A 20000-nucleotide genomic window follows, 5' to 3' on the forward strand; every position below is an offset into this window, starting at 1 on the left:
ACGTGTATATATATATATATATATATATATATATACGTGTATATATATATATATATATATATATATATACGTGTATATATATATATATATATATACGTGTATATATATATATATATATACGTGTATATATATATATATATATATATACGTGTATATATATATATATATATATATACGTGTATATATATATATATATATACGTGTATATATATATATATACGTGTATATATATATATATATATATATATACGTGTATGTATATATACGTGTATATATACGTATATATATATATATATACGTATATATATATACGTATATATATATGTATATATATATATACGTATATATATATATATATATGTATATATAAACACATACATACAAATACCGGTCAGCTTTTTCCAAATACGATCGACAGTCAAACATTTACTTACTACCATATATATACACAGAGAGAGAATACACATTAATACACACATACATGCATACAAATACATGTCATTTTTTTATTTATTTATTTGCTGTTTCTTATCACCCTTTCTAAATAACATCATTTTTTCAGTCAAAATAACTCCCAATTACGAATAAAATCCATAAAACTACATACAAAATCACTTTTCTCCTCTAAAACAAATCTAATTTACTCTTTCTACTCCTCTTACAAATCGTTTCAATTGCTACTTTCTCTTATGAACGTTTATGAATGATCCAAGAAAAAAGACAAAGAAACGAAGGAAAAAGAGTGAGAGTCAAATACACAGACACCCTACCAATCATACGTAAATACACACGTGCCAGTGCCGCTGGACTGGCTCCTATGCAAGTGGCACATAAAAAACACCTTTTGAGCGAGACTGTTGCCAGTACCATGTGACTGGTCCTCGTGCCGGTGGCATGTAAAAGCACCCTCTACATTCTCGGAGTGTTTGGCGTTAGGAAGGGCATCAGCTGTAGAAACTCTGCCAGATCAGATTGGAGCCTGGTGCAGCCTTCTGGCTTGCCAGTCCTCAGTCAAATTGTCCAACCTATGCCAGCATGGAAAGCGGACGTTAAACAACGATGATGATGCATGTATGTATATATATGTGTTTGTGTGTGTATGTGCATACATACACATCTTGAATGTGTTATATTAAGTGCAAGTTCTTGGCAGTGTCAATGATAGTGTATATGTCTGTGCATCTCCACTACTTGTATCTCTCAGTACCATTTGAATGTGTGTCTGTATATCTGTTATTGTTTACATCTATCAGTATATGTGTCTGTCACTGTATCTATTAATATATCTGAGGGTGTGTATTGATGTATGTCTGTGTAGTGTGGTGTAATGGTGGGGTTAAGTAGGAGTATGGTACATGTGGTGGTAGGATCTTGTTGGTTGGTGTTGGAAATGTTTTAAGTGTGGTAGTAATGCTTTGTGTGTGTGAGGGTATGATTAGGTAGGATTGCCGTTGATTAGCTGCAATTCAGCTCTAGCTGAGTAGAGTTGTGAACAATGGGGTTCTAGACATGACCATTTCATCATTTATTTAGACCTAGTTAACCTAGAGGACCATTATCTTTTTTTAATTTTATTTGTTTTAGATGGTACGGTGTGATCTGGAGTAGATTTGACTGCTATTTATGTCAGATCAATCTAACCATAGAGCAGGAGTGAGCAAGAAATTTCCTACATTCTAGTTTGAAACTGTTTGTTAGTTAATTAAATTAATCCAGAGTAGCATTTTAATTAATGAGGCTTCATGTGATTGCATGCATTCCTATGAATTTGTAAAATTAGACATTCATTATATTTTGTCTTTACAATTTTTTTATGCACTTACATGTTACCTCAGGTACTAAACAATTTCCCCACCTCGGGCACTGTTGATCCTACATTGATGATGTGATTAGCTGTAGTGGTAGGATTGAGACATCTCTGAGGCTTGATTCTTCTTCATCCAACTCAGTGGTGTATATGTTAGACAGATCGATAAATAGATAGATGGTCTTAATTGTCATTTCTTATAACAGTATGAAGTCAAAAATGAGGCCCAGGAGTGAGATGCATTCAAACTGGCTTGATGAGTAGCACCTGCTTATCAATGTGTGTTGACTCCAATTGTGGTGACTTGTTCAATCCATGTCAGTATGGAATGTGGACATAAAAATGATGATGATACACATTTATATTCATACAAACAATCATTCATTGTGTGTATGAATGCAGACATGGATGAATAGCTAAGAATTTCACTTCACAGTCATGAAGCTCAGAGTTCAAACATACTATGCAGCACTTTAGAAATTATCTTCTAAAACAGCCATGGGCTGATTCAAGATTTGTCTTAAAGCTCATTGGTTGGGATGAATCTATGATTCAAAAAGTTTGCCCTGTTAAACTCACATACACATGCATACTTCACACATTCTCTCACCAAGTTTCTCTCTCCTACTACATGCTGAAGCTCCTGTTGTCTTATGTTCCTCGTCATTTGCAGCCTGTTTCTCAAACGCAGAGGATGTAGAACTGTTGTCTTTCTTTTATTTCTTTTCTGTCAACTTTTCCTTAAAGGACTCAGTCTGTAATATTAGATTTTCCTCTCCTATGGCAATGTTGCTATACTCTTTCTGCCAGTATTTTTGTATGGCACAAAGTGTTCAGGTATAAGTTGGTAATACTTTCAAGTTGTCCAGTCATGCATCCCAAGTGGAAGTGTGTGGCTTAGTGGGTAGGATGTTGGACTCCTCATCGTAAGATTGTGGTTTTGATTCCTGGACCGGGTGACGTGTTGTGTTCTTGAGCAAAACACTTCATTTCACATTGGTCCAGATGGGGGGGTTGAGGTGGATGTAATTAATAAATAACTAGTAAAGTATTTTAGTAAAATATTTTAGCAGTAAAATATTTAAAATTTCTGTTTTTAAATCTGAAATAATTCTGCAAAATATATCTTTTAAAATTTTAATTAATGTTTGATTAATGTTTATTTTTCTTTCTTCATTTTTTAGAATGAAATTGTCAAAGCATACAGAAATCTTGCTCGAAAATGGCATCCAGACAGGTTCAAAGAAGAGGTCAGTTATCACTCAAGTCTCTCTGCTTTCTATTTCTTTTTCTCTTTTCCTTTATTTTTTCTTTATCTTTTGTTTTTGCTTTCTTTTGTGTTTTTCTTTCATTTCTCTTTTTCCTTTCCTTTTTCTTCCCTCCCTTTTTTCCTACCTCTCATTTCTCTTTCTATCTTATATCACTTTTGGTGAGTTATAGCATCATTGGTCACAGATTTTCACCAGGCCAGTCACTAATTATTGGTGATAAGGGAGTGTCTAACTCATAGAACAAATGTTACAAGGCACATCATTCAAAAACATCAAAATTATTTTTGATTTTCTCATTGGATTTTCTTAAGAGGTTTGTTTCCCAGCTATATGGTTTCAGGTTTCAGTCCCACTGCATGACACTTTGGGCAAATATCTTTTGCTATAGATCCAGTTCAACAAAATCCTGTGAATAGATTTGATAGATGGCAACTGAAAGATGGCTGTCATATATCTGTTTGTCTCTGTGTGTCTCTTTGTCTTGACATGGTAGTAGTTCAAAACATGTATCACTATTATACAAGTGATGTCATTTGTATCTAGTCTTCTATGCAAAACATGACTGGCCATAAGGAAATAATACCTTGCTTGGAAATAGGTGAGAGTTGGTAATTGGTAGGGCATTCAGCCTTTCTTACCTATGCAAGCATGGAAAAGTGGGCATTAAAATGATGATAATATATTCCTTCAGAACAATCTTTTGCTCAGTTTCTGTTTACCAGATTCTATTTACAAGGTGGTATTAGTCAACATGAGGTTATATAGTTGGAGACACTTTCTCTAGGTACCATGCAGTAGGATTGAACGTAGAATCATGTGTCTGTCAAGAAAACTTCTTAACCACTCAGAGCTGTGCCTGCACTGATTTCTTTCTTTGTGCTCCCAGTTTTTATATCCCATTGACTGGCCAAACTATGGGAATGAGGCACTATAAGGAAGCTATCATTTGACTGACACAACTTTCTGTAGTATGTAGGCTGTTCCTAATAGGATGATGTTCTGTTTTGCATAGATATTGATGTTGCCCATGATATGGTTGGTGAACTTTTCTATTTGTTAACCACCACTGCTTGACAACCGGTGTAACTTAGCGGTTCAGGAAAAGAACTGATAGAATAAATGCTAGGCTTAAAAAAAAATGTAATGGGGTCGAATTGTTTGACTAAAATTCTTCGAAACAGTGCCCCAACATGGCTAAATGAAACAAATAAAATATTCTGAGACTGACATACTAAATATCATTGTTTCTTTAAGGAAATATAACTCCTATTGGCTTTGTAGCACAAAATGCAAAGTTATTTCCCTTGTTGCTGAATTTGTGTCGTGTGAATGCACATGAATTGTAGGAGTTTACTTTCACGCACATACTGCCTGTCGACCTTTAAAAAAAAACCTGTTAAAATTTACAGATATTTGTTGTAACAGATATAATATATATGTGGAAAAGAACGAAAATTACGAAGTTTTTTTTTCCCTGTTTGAGGTCCTACCTCAAATGTTTAGCTTTGTCAAAATAATTAATGTTCTAATAGCACAATTTTATCAGTCCGGATCAAACTATTTGTCGATCCAGACTGATCTAAATAAAATTATTTCGCTCTGATGAAATTTATACTTCTGGTACCAGCATCCAAGATCAATAATTTTTTTCAAACTTTAACTTTTCACTCACTAAATTATATTTCATGTTTGGCTTCTTTGAGGAAGTTGGATAATGAACAGAAAAGTACGACTGTGAATACAAGTGGTTAAAATGGAATTCCCCCAAAGGATTTCTGGAGTAATGTTACTTGACAAAGTGTGTAGCTCAGAGGTCAGTGAGTCTTTGCAGGTCAAGCTGCTACTTCTCTGTATTGAGAGGTCACAGCTCCAGTACTACACACGTGATTAGAATGTTAGAAAGAATTGCAAGATGGATTCTTCATGCCAAGTTAACCAGAAGGAGACGTAGGGGTAGACCAAGAAGGAGGTTGTTGGATGATATCCATACACTCAGTTGGTTACACTTGGGAATCCAGCCAGAAAGTGTAATGATGGTTGCATAGAACATTATGGAGAAGGTGCCAGAGGGCTCTGTCCCTACAACCCTCCCAAAATTAGTTGGTAGGGAAGTTAGATGGTGAACTTCCAATTATAGAGTCTCTCTCCCACAAAAACTGGTATGCTACTACTGAAAATGTGTGAAAATAACCTGTGACAATTGCAACTGACTGAACTAATCAGGTTGAAATTAGGATTTCTTGAGTGGTGAGGATCCAAATTTAAAAAGCAAAAACAAACAAACGAAAAAAAACTTGTAAACAATATTTCTGTCCATAGACATACATTTGTACTACATAGTATTGGTGATGATAATTATACATGCTTTTCATTGATTTGTTTCTGCTTCTGTTTCTTTTCTTTTTCTCATGAATATTCAGGAAGAAAAAGCCACAGCTACTGTGATGTTCCAGAAGATAGCCAGTGCTTATGAGGTAAGTTAATACCCATTATTTGGTTGGGTTTCACTCTGGGTATGTGTATGCATGTCTATGATCTGTGTGTGTATTTCAGTATATACACATGTGTGTGTGTGTGTGTGTGTAGTGTATGTATATATATATATATATATATATATATATATATATATATATATATAATGAGGGAGAGAGAGAGAGAGATAAATCAAAAATCAAAACAAATATAGAACCTAAACCAACAAAAGTAAAAAGGATGTACACAGTGAATGTAATTGGGTAATACTCTGAGGGACTGGTTTTCTGTTCAGTGGGAATATTGGCTTGCATGTCTAGCCAGCAGAAAAGCATCAATCAAAAGCTACAGTTTACGATAAAAAAAAAGAGGGGGTGTGATGTTTTGAGCATATGGCTCTTCATCAGAAAGTGGAAAGATCCAGAGAGAAGGAAAAAAAATAGTCTGAGAAAAGCACTTATGTGATTACATGACTGAAGTGATCAGAAGCGTGTACGTGTGTGTGTATGTATGTATGTATGTATGTATGTATATATATATATACATACACACACACACACACACACACACACACACACATACACACACACACATACGCACATATATATGCTATGCACACAGAATGGAGTACTCATATATGAATGGTTCTCTAAACAAACAAATTGATTGATGATTGATTTTTTTGGAAGAATATTAAAACTTACATAATGAACTGAAATTTGATCAACAAATCACAAACAAACTGTGTACACATAAGTGACCAGGAGGTCATTCACTCTTTAGAGAGCTGACATTTGAACAAATCACAAATAGAGTATGCATCTTTATAAGTGGCTGGGAGAGCATGTATGAATGGTTTGTTAAAGTCCTTATATGTATTTCATGTAGCTTGCAAATTTTAGTATTTTATTGAGAAAATAATAATGGTTCTCATATTTTTTGCTAAAACCATAACCATAGATTAATAGAAGCAAGACAAAGAGTAAAATGCATGCATGCATACACATGCATGTGTGTGCGCATGCACGCGCGCGCGCACACACACACACACACACACACACACACACACACACACAAATTTATGTATTTGCTTTGCTTTTGATGGATGGACAAATAAAACATAGTTTTGTGCCTTTATGTGGAGTTTGAGTGTGGCTTGGAATGGATTTACACCTATTTATATGTATTTCAATTACTCCTTGGTCCTGAAATGGATTAAGTTCATATCTAACCACTGTATATACACATACCTACAGGGTGGGCCAAAAGACACACACCAAAACATCTGACATTTAATTTATATATTATTATTATTATTATTTATCTTATTCATCATGTGCATTCATCATGTGCATTCATCATTATTTTAGTTATTTTATTCAATTTTAGCAAAATATACATATGTATGCAATATAGATTAAATCTAGTTTTAGTCTTGGTGCGTGATTTTTTGGCCCACCTTGTATATACTATTACGCATTTACAAAAATGGAAGATATTAGGCATGCATTACAGGCTTGTATTCATTCCTGTTCTTAAACATGTAAACACATATGTGCACATACATACATTTATATAGTTGTATACATATCCATGCATATTTTGTTTTCTGTTTAGATTTTAAAAGATGATGAACAAAGAAATGATTACAATTACATGCTTGATCATCCAGGTAATGTATATATATATAACACACATTGCAACATGTTTAAAATGTACTTCTTTATGTAAATATTATTTATTATTTATTTGATACATATGCTATCATTGTTATACTTGTATAAGATGGAAGATATGAATGACCATTTGACTTCATCTCAGTGATGTCTTGCCTATACTTCTGTGGTTGTTGTTGTTGTAGTAGACGTAAGACTAAGTGCCAGAAAAAAAAAACTGCTTGGATGTTACAAATAATACTATATGGCATCTTTCTGATATGGTTTCCAATGGTAACACCAGGTTGTTCTTTTGTTCTGGCTTGATTTCTTTGGTTGGATGCCCTGATTTCTTTGGAAGCATGTAGTCAGCAACCTGCATGTAGGTGGTCGATGTTAGATATGAAGTTGTTTCCTTCAGAGACTTGTCTAGAAGGTGATGGTCAGCTTGAGGAAGTAGGAGGTGGATACACCTTTTTTGGGAAGGGGAAACTGAAGGAGGAGCGCAGAGAGGCTGGTGTTGGCTTTACAATTCAATTTGAAATCCTTAAGATGTTGAAGGAGCTTCTTATTCCTATAAATGATCATTTAATGACTCTACGTTTGCATCTGAGGGGTGGGCGGTTTGCTGCTCTAAAAAGTGCTTATGCATCTACTTTGACCAGTTGTGATGAAGATAAAACTATTTTCTATATTCAGCTGATAAAGTCATTGCTACTGCCAGACACAGAGGCTGGTTTGATGAAAATGATGCTGAAGTTCAGCGACTGCTGGTCGTAAAGCGCCATGCCCACAGTGTGTTATTGTTCAGAGGACTTTCAGTTGTGCAGCGAAATCTAGCACTTGCCCACTACAGCAGTGTAAAATCATTACTACAACAATCTCTCAGGAAGATGCAGGTGGGAGGATCTTGCTCATGATATTCAGGCTGCTACTGATGCAAATGACTGCAAGAAACTTTACCATCTTATGGAGCAAGTTTATGGGCCTAAGAGCTCTGCATCAGCTCCTTTACTTTCCAAGGAGTCATCTACTCAGTTTACTAAATCAACAGAGATCATGGGTTGCTGGATTGAACATTTTGCTGAACTCGTAAAGCATGAGTCAGTTGTGGACAAAGCAGTGATTGACACTATGCAACAAAGACCTGTCATTAGCTCCTTAAATTCCACGCCCTCAATAGATGAGGTAACAACAGCAATAAGTAAATTGAATCTTGGTAAGGATAGTATTTGTGCTGAGGTCCTGCGATTTGGTGGTGATCACATCACAGTTCCTTTATGAACTTATTAGTGTAATCTGGAGGGATGGTGCAATACCTACGGACTGGAAGGATGCAATTATTTTTCCTCTCTATAAAGGAAAGGAAGCCAGAGTAGAGTGTGGAAACTACAGAGGTATTACTCTACTATCAGCTGCTGGCCATGTCCTCGCAAGTATTCTTCTCACCCACCTGAATAGGTGCCTTGTAAATGATGTCCTATTTGAATCTCAATGTGGCTTCCGATCTGGTAGAGGAACGATGGATATGATTTCACAGTGAGACAGATGCAGGAGAAATGCTATGAGCAGAATATGAATCTTGTCCAGGTATTCATTGATTTAACTAAAGCCTTTGATACTGTAAAAATGGCCTTCCTATAGAAAATACTTGGCAAGCTTGGATGTCCATATCACTTTGTATCAATCAAATCATTTCATGATGGGATGGAGGCTTGTGTTATGGTGGTGGTCGCATGGCAGGACTCGTTTCTGTAGAGAATGGTGTCAAGCAGAGTGACATCCTTGCTCCAACTCTCTTTTCTCTGTACTTTGCTGCTACTCTCACTCATGTTTTTGCTATGGACAGCTCTCCTGAGATATATGTTAGGTATCGATCTTCTGGCCATCCTTTTAACCTACGTTGATTTGCTGCCAATCCAAAAGTTTTCCAGTCTCTTATTCATGACCTCCTTTATGCAGAAGATTGTGACTTCGTCACTCATACAGTGGATGACGTGTAAATACTTGTGGATCATATTTCTGCTTCTTGCAAGGCATTTCTACTCAGCATTAACCTGGACAAAACTGTTGTGATGTTCCAGCCTGCACCAGGAAACCCATATGTGAAACCAGCTATCTTGATTGAAGGAACAATTCTGAAGGTAGTAGACAAGTTTGTCTATCTAGGCAGCACACTCAGCTGTTCTTGCTCCCTGGATGATGAAATATCTTTTAGGCTGCAGAGAGTAACTGATTCCTTCAGGTCTCTTGAGTCTCGTGTCTGGTCCCAACATGGCATCACAAGGTGAACAAAAATTGCTGTGTACCGTGCATGTGTACTGACATTGCTCATGTGAGACATGGATCCTTTACAAATGTCATATAAAAGTCCTTGAACGCTTCCATCAGAGTTGTCTGAGACATATTCTGAATATTGGCTGGACCTTAAAAACTCCAGATACACTGGTCTTGAAGAAAGCCAATATCCTGAGTATTGAGGCAATGGTGCACAAACACTGGTTAGATTGGACTGCTTGTTAAAATGAATGATAGCAGGATCCCTAAACAGATGTCATATGGGGAACTTGTTAGTGGAAAGTGATCCTGGCAGAAGCCAAGATTGTGATTTAAGGACTGTGTAAAGCCCTCGTTAAAGGCCTGTGAAATGCGGGAGGTTAAAGGGGAGCAATGCTTGTCATCGCCACTGATGGAGGAAACAGGTAAAAGAGGGAGTCAGTACCTTTGAAAGAGCATGTATTCTTCATGAAAGCACACAGCTAGTTTACGAATGGTGAAAGCTTGGTCTGCAATGTTTGCAGTCGTGTACGTTTGTCAAGAGCAGGGCTCGTTAGTAACCAATGGAGCCACAAGTGTAAAGGTAGTCTTGAGTGCACAATATTCCTAAAGGTCAGTAATGGTTTTCCTCAGTCACGAGTGGATGGCCATCATCATCATTATATATATATATATATATATATATATATATATATATATATATTTATAGGTGTGTCCCCTTCCTTGTCTTGATATTATGTAATATTTGTAACTGAGTGTCACTGTCTTACAAACTGTGTCCTTTGTTTCCAATATTCTGTGTAAACATGTCAAGCCATAGGGAAATATTACCTTACTTGGAAACAGGTGAGGGTTGGCAAGCAAAACAGTATCCAGCCATAGAAAATCTGCTTTGATAAACTCTGTCCAATCCATGCAAATATGCCAAAGTGGTTGTTAAAATGATGATGATGATGATAATGATAATGATTTTTGTTAATTCTTCATTCTGTTGACTCCTGGGCTTGGGGGTAGGGAATGAAAAATAAAGATGACTCCAGCAGATTTCGAACCTAAATCCTAAAGAAATGCAACCAAATGCTCAACCTGTTACAATTCGCAGCATAATCTTACTTTAATCATATCCTGCCAGCTTAAAAATGAGGAAGGGGACATTGTGTAATGCAGTCTTAGATATCAATAAGAAACAAGAGTGTCATAACCAGAATGCCTTCCATCATACATCTGCTGGATCAGAGCTGACATGGAGCTAAGTAACAACAAGGTACATTCAATAATGTAGCCTTGGAGGGATTATGTCTGAATAAAAGATGGAATGATCATGGCAAAAACACCTTTCACTGTAGCTTCCTGGATCAGGGATGATCTAGGATTAACCCTTTAGCATTCAAGTTTCTCTGTCTAGTGTAATGCTTATTTATTCACATCAGTTTCAATTAGACATGCATTATCTTGTAGCTTTGAAATTTCAATGATGTGAGTGTTTATTTTTAGAATAATATTGTAGGGTAAGTGAAAAATGTTAGATCTGGTCAATTTGACCTGATATGGCTGGTTTAAATGCTAAAGGGTTAAACAATGACAAAAACAGATATATTGGATAATGTCCTAGATAAGCTATATCTGAATAAAAGATTGGATGGTCACAGCTGGCCAGTAGTGATCTCTGCTCTATCTTATTTTCTATTGCTATCTGATATTTAATTTCCTGTGACATAATTCTTCTTGTATAATTTAAATGTATTAGTGGATCTTGTTCAAAACGGGGGCACCAGTATTTTCTTAACGAAACACTTTGAAACTTGGGACACTGGTAGAATGTGTCATATAAAACATCTTTTTCTCTTAGTCTTCTTAACAAAAAAACGTACATCGCAAGTTATTTCATGTTAAAGTTGTCGTATTTCTGTAATTTCAACCAATGACTGACGTCCATTCAGCCGAATTCATTAAGTGCTGACTACGTAAACAAACGATTCTCAAACGATTCTGGCGGTGATAAAATTATTATTTCCTTGTCAAAAAATGGCTGAAGCATATTGGCAGTAGCTAATAAACCTTTCTATTATAGGCACAAGGCCTGGTTTTTGAGGGAAGGAGCAAGTCAATTAGGGTTAGGGAAAACGAACACACATGTGTTGCCTCTCTGCAAAATGTCAGAAGTAATGGAGATTAAATACGCTTTACACCGCTTAAATTGCCAAAGGAGTAAGTGTAAACAGCTGAATACTTGTCAGTGATTGGTTGAAATTATCGAAATAAGACAATTTTTTACATGAAATAAATTCGAATACAAAAATTTTTTTCTGTTCTATAACACAAAATAGATAAGTATACGAAGTTTGAAAGTCTTTCGGTACCAAAAACACTACATAAAACATAAATGAAAACTGGTGCCCCCGTTTTGAACAAGATCCGTATTAGTTAATCCTTTAACTGAACCAAAGTTCTTCTGTGCAACACCACTGTGTCTGTAACCCATATATGTCTTATATTTACAGAGGAATACTACTCTCATTATTTCTACTATTACCGTCGCACTATGGCACCAAAAGTTGATGTTAGAATTGTCATCGCTGTCACCATTTCTGTCATATCTGTTATTCAGGTGTGTAAAATATATCTACATCATATCTGCTATTCATGTATACTATGTGATATGCAAGTGTGTGTGTGTGTATGTGTATGTGATATCAAGGATGTACTATATCTGTTCTACATTCATTATCTAGGCATATGAGAAAATTTCATTATATTCATTATACACTTACATTTACATTTGCATCTCATTGATCCTTAAGTCAACAAAAGAGCTCTGTGCTGCTAGAAATAGTAGCAAAATTCCTTCAAAACACATCCTACTATCATAAATTATGAAGGGCATATTGGTTAATGTAGTCCTAGATACATAATGTTAGGAAAAATAAATAACAATGGGTACACAATTATATTGGACAACAGAGAAAATACAACATATCCTTGATGCCATACTCTACACTATATGATAATCCACTGCATATTTGAGTGCAAAGTTTGGATTTTAGCTAAACAGAGGCATGGTTTATCACTAGCTGATGATAGTTTCACCAGAATTATAAAATATCTCAGTATTTTATAGAAATATCATTATTATCCGATATTTCATCATATTTATCATTAGCAGTTATTGTATTACAAAAAAATCTATGCCTCTGCATTCACTACATTTCTTAGTAAGTAAAACCTGTAGAGTCTCTTGGGAATTTTTTCTTTAAACATTAAGGAACACAGCTTCTCAAATTGGAGTATACAAGAGAAAATATTGGTGTAGGTGAGGTTTGTAAAAACACTAGAATTATGAACTAAGCATGACCAACTAAGTGCAACTCATGTGTTTAGAAAATGTGTGAAGAGCCCTTTTGCTATTCCTATATATGAAGGTATGTGACTTAGGGGTTAGGGCATTTGGCTCATGATCATAAGGTTAGATTCCCGGTGGCATGTTGCGTCCTTGAGAAAAGCTCCAGTTCACTCAGTCTTGTCACACTGCATCACACTGAATCTCTGTAAGGATTACATTAAGAGTGCATGTGCCTGTAGCCACTTGCACATTAATTTCACAAGCAGGCCGTTTGGTTGCTCATATCAACTGGAACACTTGTCGTTATAAGTGACAGAAAGCCTGACCTGTTTCTGTATACTTGTAAACAAGAGATTTCACCAATATTTAACCAAAAAACAAAATTTATGCAAGATTGTTAGTAAAGAACGATATGAGAATGTACCTCTCTGAAACTGTATCTAGAACCAAGTTACTTGTTAGAAATAGCAAAATTAATCCATCTCATTAAAAATTTAATATTTATTTAAATGAAATTAATTTCTTACATATGCACAAGGCCAGAAATTTTAGGGGAGGGGAAGAGTCAATTATATCAACCTTAGTACTTTCTTTCACTAATCCTTAAAGCATAAAAGGTAAAATTGATCACAGTGGAATTTGAACTCTTGAAATTAAATTGAATTAATGACAAATAATATGTGTCTATTGTCTCTTTTGTGACATCCAACCATTTTTTACACTATATTCTTCACACAGAGTATGCTACCACTGCTGGACATGAAGGGTTACACTGGAAGAAAGAGTTTGATAATCCTTGCATTTGGCAAATCCTTATTGGATCTAATTGCAGTTATTTTATGCAAAAATAAGAAGGCATTGCAAGCAAAAGGTTCTAACTATCACAGCCACCCTTTAGTTCACCACAGTGATATCACTGTGTTATATTATAGAAGTACCACTGCCATTTATTTTATCATCACAGCTTGTAATACTGTTTAGAAATATATCACTGTTGTGAAATATTAAAGCACTTCTATAGTTCCCTCCAGCATCTTGTGTTTAGGCTTTATCCACCCTTTGTCTTGATGCCTTATGTCAGACTTTCATTATTTCTATAGAAACCTTGAAAACATCCATCAATAAGAACTTGGTAACCAGTATCCTTTAGCAATAGGAAAGTACTATTAAAATAATCTTGCACTAACATCTTCCCTACATTTGAGCTACAGATAGAAAAAAACCTCACAATGTTGCTATAAATACTAGGCTTCATAATTTCTTTTTTATATATAAAAGGAAAATGAGTCAAGGTAGAAAATGCTAAATTAATTTTATCATGAAAGACATTTTAATATTAGTTTCAGTCATTGAGACTTTTTCAACCTTAAGTATGGAAGACAATTAAATTGTGGAAAAATTAAATGAAAAGTTTTTAAAAAAAATATTTCCTTAGTATTCAAATACAAGGGGCATTTTCCTTGTTTCTGCCTGTCTCTGTCTCTCTTTTTTTTTACTCTTGTGAGTTCGAGGTAGTTATGAATTCTTGTCTTATATATATATATATATATATATATATATATATATATATATGACTGAAACTGTTTCAAACATTAGGCTTCCTGGACTTTGTCTCCACTCATTAAACAAAAAATGACTTAGAGTGGTCAATGGAATGTATATGAGCAGCATAGATAAATACAGATATATCAAATACTATACAATATAAAGTTTTGGTTTATTAAAATTATCTGCATCTGTAAATGATGTGTCACAGTTACCAAATGGTAATTGAGAACAGCACTTTATGAGATCGGGAGATAATCCAAAGAATCAAAAATTCTCCAAAGTTGACACGCTGTTAAGGAAAAGGACAGAACTGTTGAGAGATAAAATGACAGTTATGGGCATGGGCATGTGTTTCTGCCTCAATAGGTGTCATTAGCATGAGAATTGTCCTACCCTATTTCCAGCATCCAAGTGACATAGATGTATACAGAAAGAGTAGAATACATTTATGGCTTTGGTAATTTACATAAATTAAAAACAAAAATGAACTGAGAGAAATAACTCAAAGTTGCCAGTGGCATCATCATCATCATCGTTTAATGTCCGCTTTCCATGCTGGCATGGATTGGATGGTTTGACTGAGGACTGGCGAGCCAGATGGCTGCACCAGGCTCCAATCTGATCTTCTGGCAGAGTTTCTACAGCTGAATGCCCTTCCTAACACCAACCATTCCAAGAATGTAGTGGGTGCTTTTATGTGCCACTGGCATGTATATGAATGACATAGGCAAATATAGATGTATCAAATGCCATACAGTAAACAGTCTTGATTTATTAAAATTATCTCCGTCTCTACAAGATGTGTTACTATAACTAAATGACAATTAAAATTAGCTTCATATAAGAAGTGAAGATAATCTTAAGAATTAAGAATTCTCCAAAGTTACCATACCATTAAGGAAAAAGACAGGGCTTTTAACCTAAGATGTTCACTTTTTTTCTGTTCATTCACTACCTGATCATCTCTATTGTCCATTTACTAACTGGACACTGTTAGCTGATCAGTCATCAGTTAACCGGCAGATGTAAAGAATGTGGATCGCACCCCCTTTTGTTTTGTTTTGTTTTTTTCTACAGAATCCCCCATTTTCGAGTATGGAGATTCTGATTCTGAAAAAAAACAAAAAAAAAAAAAAAATGCATTTCAAAATTTTAATTCCCACCTAAATTCTTCAATTTTCACTTTTTTCAGAATTTTTTTTTTGCGAAATATGTAGCAAAAAACAAAAACGAGATAATCTACATTCTTTATATCCGCCAGTTAACCACTTAAGTCTTTAACTTTCATTCACTATTTCTGTTTTCAGTATTTAAATGCATGGAACAACTATAACACGGCCATTGTACAGTTATCAAAAGAACCCAAATATCGGATACAGGCCACAGAAATAGCCAAAACCGAAGGCTTACTTAATACAAATAGAAAAAAAGATAGAAGGAAAAAGGTGAGAATATTAAAAGAATTTTTTACCTCTATCTTTTTATTAATTGGAAAAATACATCTTTTGGGAATTGGGTTAATTTTTCTGTTATCAACTCTGCATTAATTATTTATCCAGTGAAAGCTCTTCACTGTTAATCCATACAATCAAAAGTCTGTTGCTGTTGATAAAACAACTTTGTATTAATCTTCTCTGTGTTTATGAAGTCCTCTATGACAAGTCCATGTCTGGTGAGAATTTATGTCTTCTTAATCTGTTGTATTAGGGTCAATGATATCCTTCAAAATTTTATATGCTCCAAGAAATTTCCTGACACTGCTCCTAGCATGCCTTTTTATGGCACGTTTTACTATTTCCTGTCCTTTTGTGTTTTGTGTACTATGCACGCACTCTAGCTTTCATTGCTACTTTTCTTTTTACCCTTTTCCAACAAATTGTAGTGCACCTAAGCACTGTATACAATCATCTCATTATTAATATTGTGGCACATAGGAAGGTGGTGAGCTGGCAGAATCATCAGCACACTGGACAAAATGCTTAGTGGTATTTTGTCTGTCTTTACATTCTGAGTTCAAATTCTACTGAGGTTGATTTTGCTTTTCATTCTTTTGGGGGTTGATAAATTAAGTACCAGTTACACACTGGGGTCAATGTAATTGACTTGCCCCCTCCAAAATTTCAGGCTTTGTGGCTATAGTAGAAAGGAATGTTATGGCGCTTAGCTGGCAAAATCATTGGTGTCAAACAAATTGCTTAGCATTTCTTCTGACTCGTCATGTTCTGAGTTCAAATTCTGCCAAGAGCAACCTTAACTTTCATCCCTCCAGGAGTTGATAAAGTAATGTACCAGTCAAGTATTGAGGTCTATTAACACCTTCCTTCAAAATTGCTGGTTTTGCACTTAAATTAGAAGCATGAGTTTGCGAAATTGTTAGTGTGTTAGAAGAAATGTTGCTGAGTTCAAATCTTAAGAAATCAGCTTTACCTTTTGTCCTTTTGGGGGGTCAATGAAATGAAGTACCACTCAAGTACTCAGTATTGGGTCCATGTTATCAACTAACGCTGTCCCCTGGAAAACTGCTGGCCTTATGCCAAAATTTGAAACATTATAACTGCTACATGCTATATTAGTTAGCAGGGATGTTGTTTTGAGGTTTGGTGACAATATGTCTCCTCAAATCTCAAAAATCTTTCTTAATATTTTTGCAGAATAGAGGATTGCACTTTCCGACAGGTCATCAATGCATGTCTCAATTTCAATATCCTTCAACCTCTTAGGTAGCAGTTTGAGTATTGTGCCAAATGAACCTCTTACCACTGGAATAATTGTTGTCTTAGTCTTCCTCAATTTCATCTCTCTGATTAGGTCTTGATATTTCACAATTTCTTTAGTGTTCACCTACATATATGGCATTGCAAAGTCTATGATCTTGCAGGTTTTATTTTTACTTTGATCTCTATAATCATATCTGGTCTCCTTGCTTCAATAGTATCATCAATCCTTTTGGGAAAACCCCATAAAATCCTGTAATTATTATTCTCCATCATAGCCACTGCCCGACTTTTGTTCATACCACTTTGCAGCTGCCTCTTCTTCCTTTTTTCATTTTTCTTTCTTCTTTTATTTTCTTTCTTCCTTTCTTTCTGCTACTGCTACTACTGCTGCTACTACTACTACTGCTGCTGCTGCTGCTGTTGCTGCTGCTGCTGCTGCTACTACTACTACTACTACTACTACTACTACTACTACTACTACTACATGCCTTCATCTATTAATATATTTCTTCTTCCAGGAAGAAATTCGAGAAGAAGAAGAAACTATTATAAGAAAAGTTATAGAACAAAAAATGGATATCAGGTGAGTCTACTCATTTGTTTGTTTGTAATCATGCAACAATCCATTTTTGCCATCCATAAACATCACTAAAATAAACACTCTCTTTGGCATCCATTTTTTTTTATTTTTCAGAGGAGGGTTTAGTAAACCCAAAATCTATAATGTCCTTTGGATCCAGTTAGTCCTTAGTCCATACTATATCTTACGATATCTATATTGGTATATCCGATGGATCTGGAAATTTAATATTAAGAAAGAAGAGTATGGGCTAGAAGAGAAAATGTATATAATTCAGACATATATGAAACTTAGTTCCACCCAGTGGGAGGTAAGTAGTCAATTATTCTAATTATAACTGCTACATGCTATATTAGTTAGCAGGGATGTTGTTTTGAGGTTTGGTGACAATATGTCTCCTCAAATCTCAAAAATCTTTCTTAATATTTTTGCAGAATAGAGGATTGCACTTTCCTACAGGTCATCAATGCATGTCTCAATTTCAATATCCTTCAACCTCTTAGGTAGCAGTTTGAGGCTATTGTGGTCATGATTGGCTGCATGGGTAGTTGTGGTTATGTGCTGGTGAGGATTGTTGTTGTTCAACTCCTGATCTACTCCAGTTTAGTATATCTCTGATCAAAGGTACTTTGACCGTACCAACCCTGTTTCTTTTCCTGTCTGAAAGGAACTTGGGACAACATTATTCAGTGTGTCCTTTCATAAGATGGTGTCACACACATAGCTGTGTGATTAAAAAATCTTGCTTCTGAACCATGTGGTTTTGAGTTCAGACCCTGTGAACTGCAGTTATTATCATGTGCAGGATAGATCTGATTATCTATTAACCCCCTCTATCTATGTCCTCACCAACTTAAGGTACCACTTTAAGAGAAAGGAGGAGGTGCTGCCCAACAATATATTTTTTTATGAAAGATGGTTAAGAATGATGTAATCGGTGTGGTTAAATGAGCAACTTATGTGGCTGTAAGTTGGTTGCAAGAACTGAGGGAAAGGGCTTGTTTTTAATGTGTCATAATAGTCCAGGTTTTTGTGTCGTGTATTCCAAATCACTCTGTGTGATTAACCCCATTTTGAAGTTCCTTTCTTGTTAATGCTTTCTTTATTGTTTTGTGTTTGTACTTTCTACAACAAATTGGACACTTATGACCAATATGATGTGTGTTTACATGAATTCTTGACATACCTGCTTATAACCTCACATCATACCATATTGGTTTGATTTACTCTCTACCATCCTTGATCTATATGCAAACCCTTAGTGGTTAATAAAGAAATTGTTAATATTATTATTAAGAAGGTGGTATGGCAGGATCGTTATGTCAGACAAAATGCTTACCAGCATTTCTCTTGGCTCTTTGTTTTTAGTACAAATTTTACTGAGGTCAACTGTGCTTTTCATCTTTTCAGGGTTGATGAAATAATTGCTAGTTGAACACTGGGGTCATTAATCAAATAGTTCTCTCTCCAAAATGTCAGGCCTTGTGAATTCAAATGCCACAGAGGTTATCTTTGCTTCTTCATCTTCTCAGGTTTGATAAAATAAGTACCAGTTGAGAACTTTGGTTGATGTAATCATCTCGTTCTCTCCCACAAAATTTCAAACCTTGTCCCTATAGTAGAAAGGATTATTATTATTTTAGCATGCCAGGCAAAATGCTTAGTGGCATTTCATCCGTCTTTACATTCTGAGTTCAAATTCCATTGAGGTCGACTTTGCCTTTCATCCTTTTGGGGTTGATAAATTAAGTGCCAGTTGAGCACGGGGCTTGATCTAATCGATTTACCCCTTCCCCAAAATTGCTGACCTTGTGCCAAAATTTGAAGTAATAATTATTATTATTATTGTTGTTATTATTATATTTCAGGCTATAGATGAGCATGACAAGGAAAATTATTTGATGCAGAAATTATGGATTAAAAAAAATTTCAATGTAAGTTCCTGTCTTGTCATAGGAAACTGGTTTTGGATTTTGTGCTGCCAATTTGATGCACTGTAGACATTTCCATTTTACAAATGTGGAATATTTTCTTTACTTTTTTACTCTTTCAATGGTTTCTAGCATTGGACTATGACTGTGCTAGAAAAGCTTCTTGAAAGATTTTTCTCAGATCCAACAATTTCAGTACATTGTGTTTGATGTTTGTTTTAAAGAATGGTTAAGTCCACCAGTGTAAAGGGATGTAATTCTCACAGAATAAATACCACAAGGTACTTCAGTTTGACATACTGGTTTAAGAGTAGACCTTGGCTAAAGGACACACACACGTGCACACAAACACATACATATATGCTCACAAATACACACTTGCATGCACACAGACACATGTGT

General features: G+C 35.2%; 1 protein-coding gene across 1 annotated transcript in view; it reads left to right on the forward strand.

Annotated features, from left to right (window-relative positions):
• Positions 1 to 2936: 2936 nt before the first annotated feature.
• The window catches only part of LOC106875066 (dnaJ homolog subfamily C member 25), a 19144-nt gene continuing 2080 nt past the window's right edge, over positions 2937 to 20000 (forward strand). The window contains exons 1-8 of the mRNA XM_089355102.1: positions 2937 to 3057; positions 5499 to 5552; positions 7168 to 7222; positions 11984 to 12090; positions 15678 to 15815; positions 17606 to 17670; positions 17782 to 17977; positions 19536 to 19601. Of these exons, the coding sequence (XP_089211228.1) occupies positions 5523 to 5552; positions 7168 to 7222; positions 11984 to 12090; positions 15678 to 15815; positions 17606 to 17670; positions 17782 to 17977; positions 19536 to 19601 (657 nt within the window). The 5' untranslated portion in view covers positions 2937 to 3057; positions 5499 to 5522. The remainder of the gene's footprint in view (positions 3058 to 5498; positions 5553 to 7167; positions 7223 to 11983; positions 12091 to 15677; positions 15816 to 17605; positions 17671 to 17781; positions 17978 to 19535; positions 19602 to 20000) is intronic.

The sequence above is a fragment of the Octopus bimaculoides genome, chromosome 7 (assembly GCF_046866305.1).
Source record: "Octopus bimaculoides isolate indiv1 chromosome 7, ASM4686630v1, whole genome shotgun sequence".
Classification (NCBI taxonomy): domain Eukaryota; kingdom Metazoa; phylum Mollusca; class Cephalopoda; order Octopoda; family Octopodidae; genus Octopus; species Octopus bimaculoides.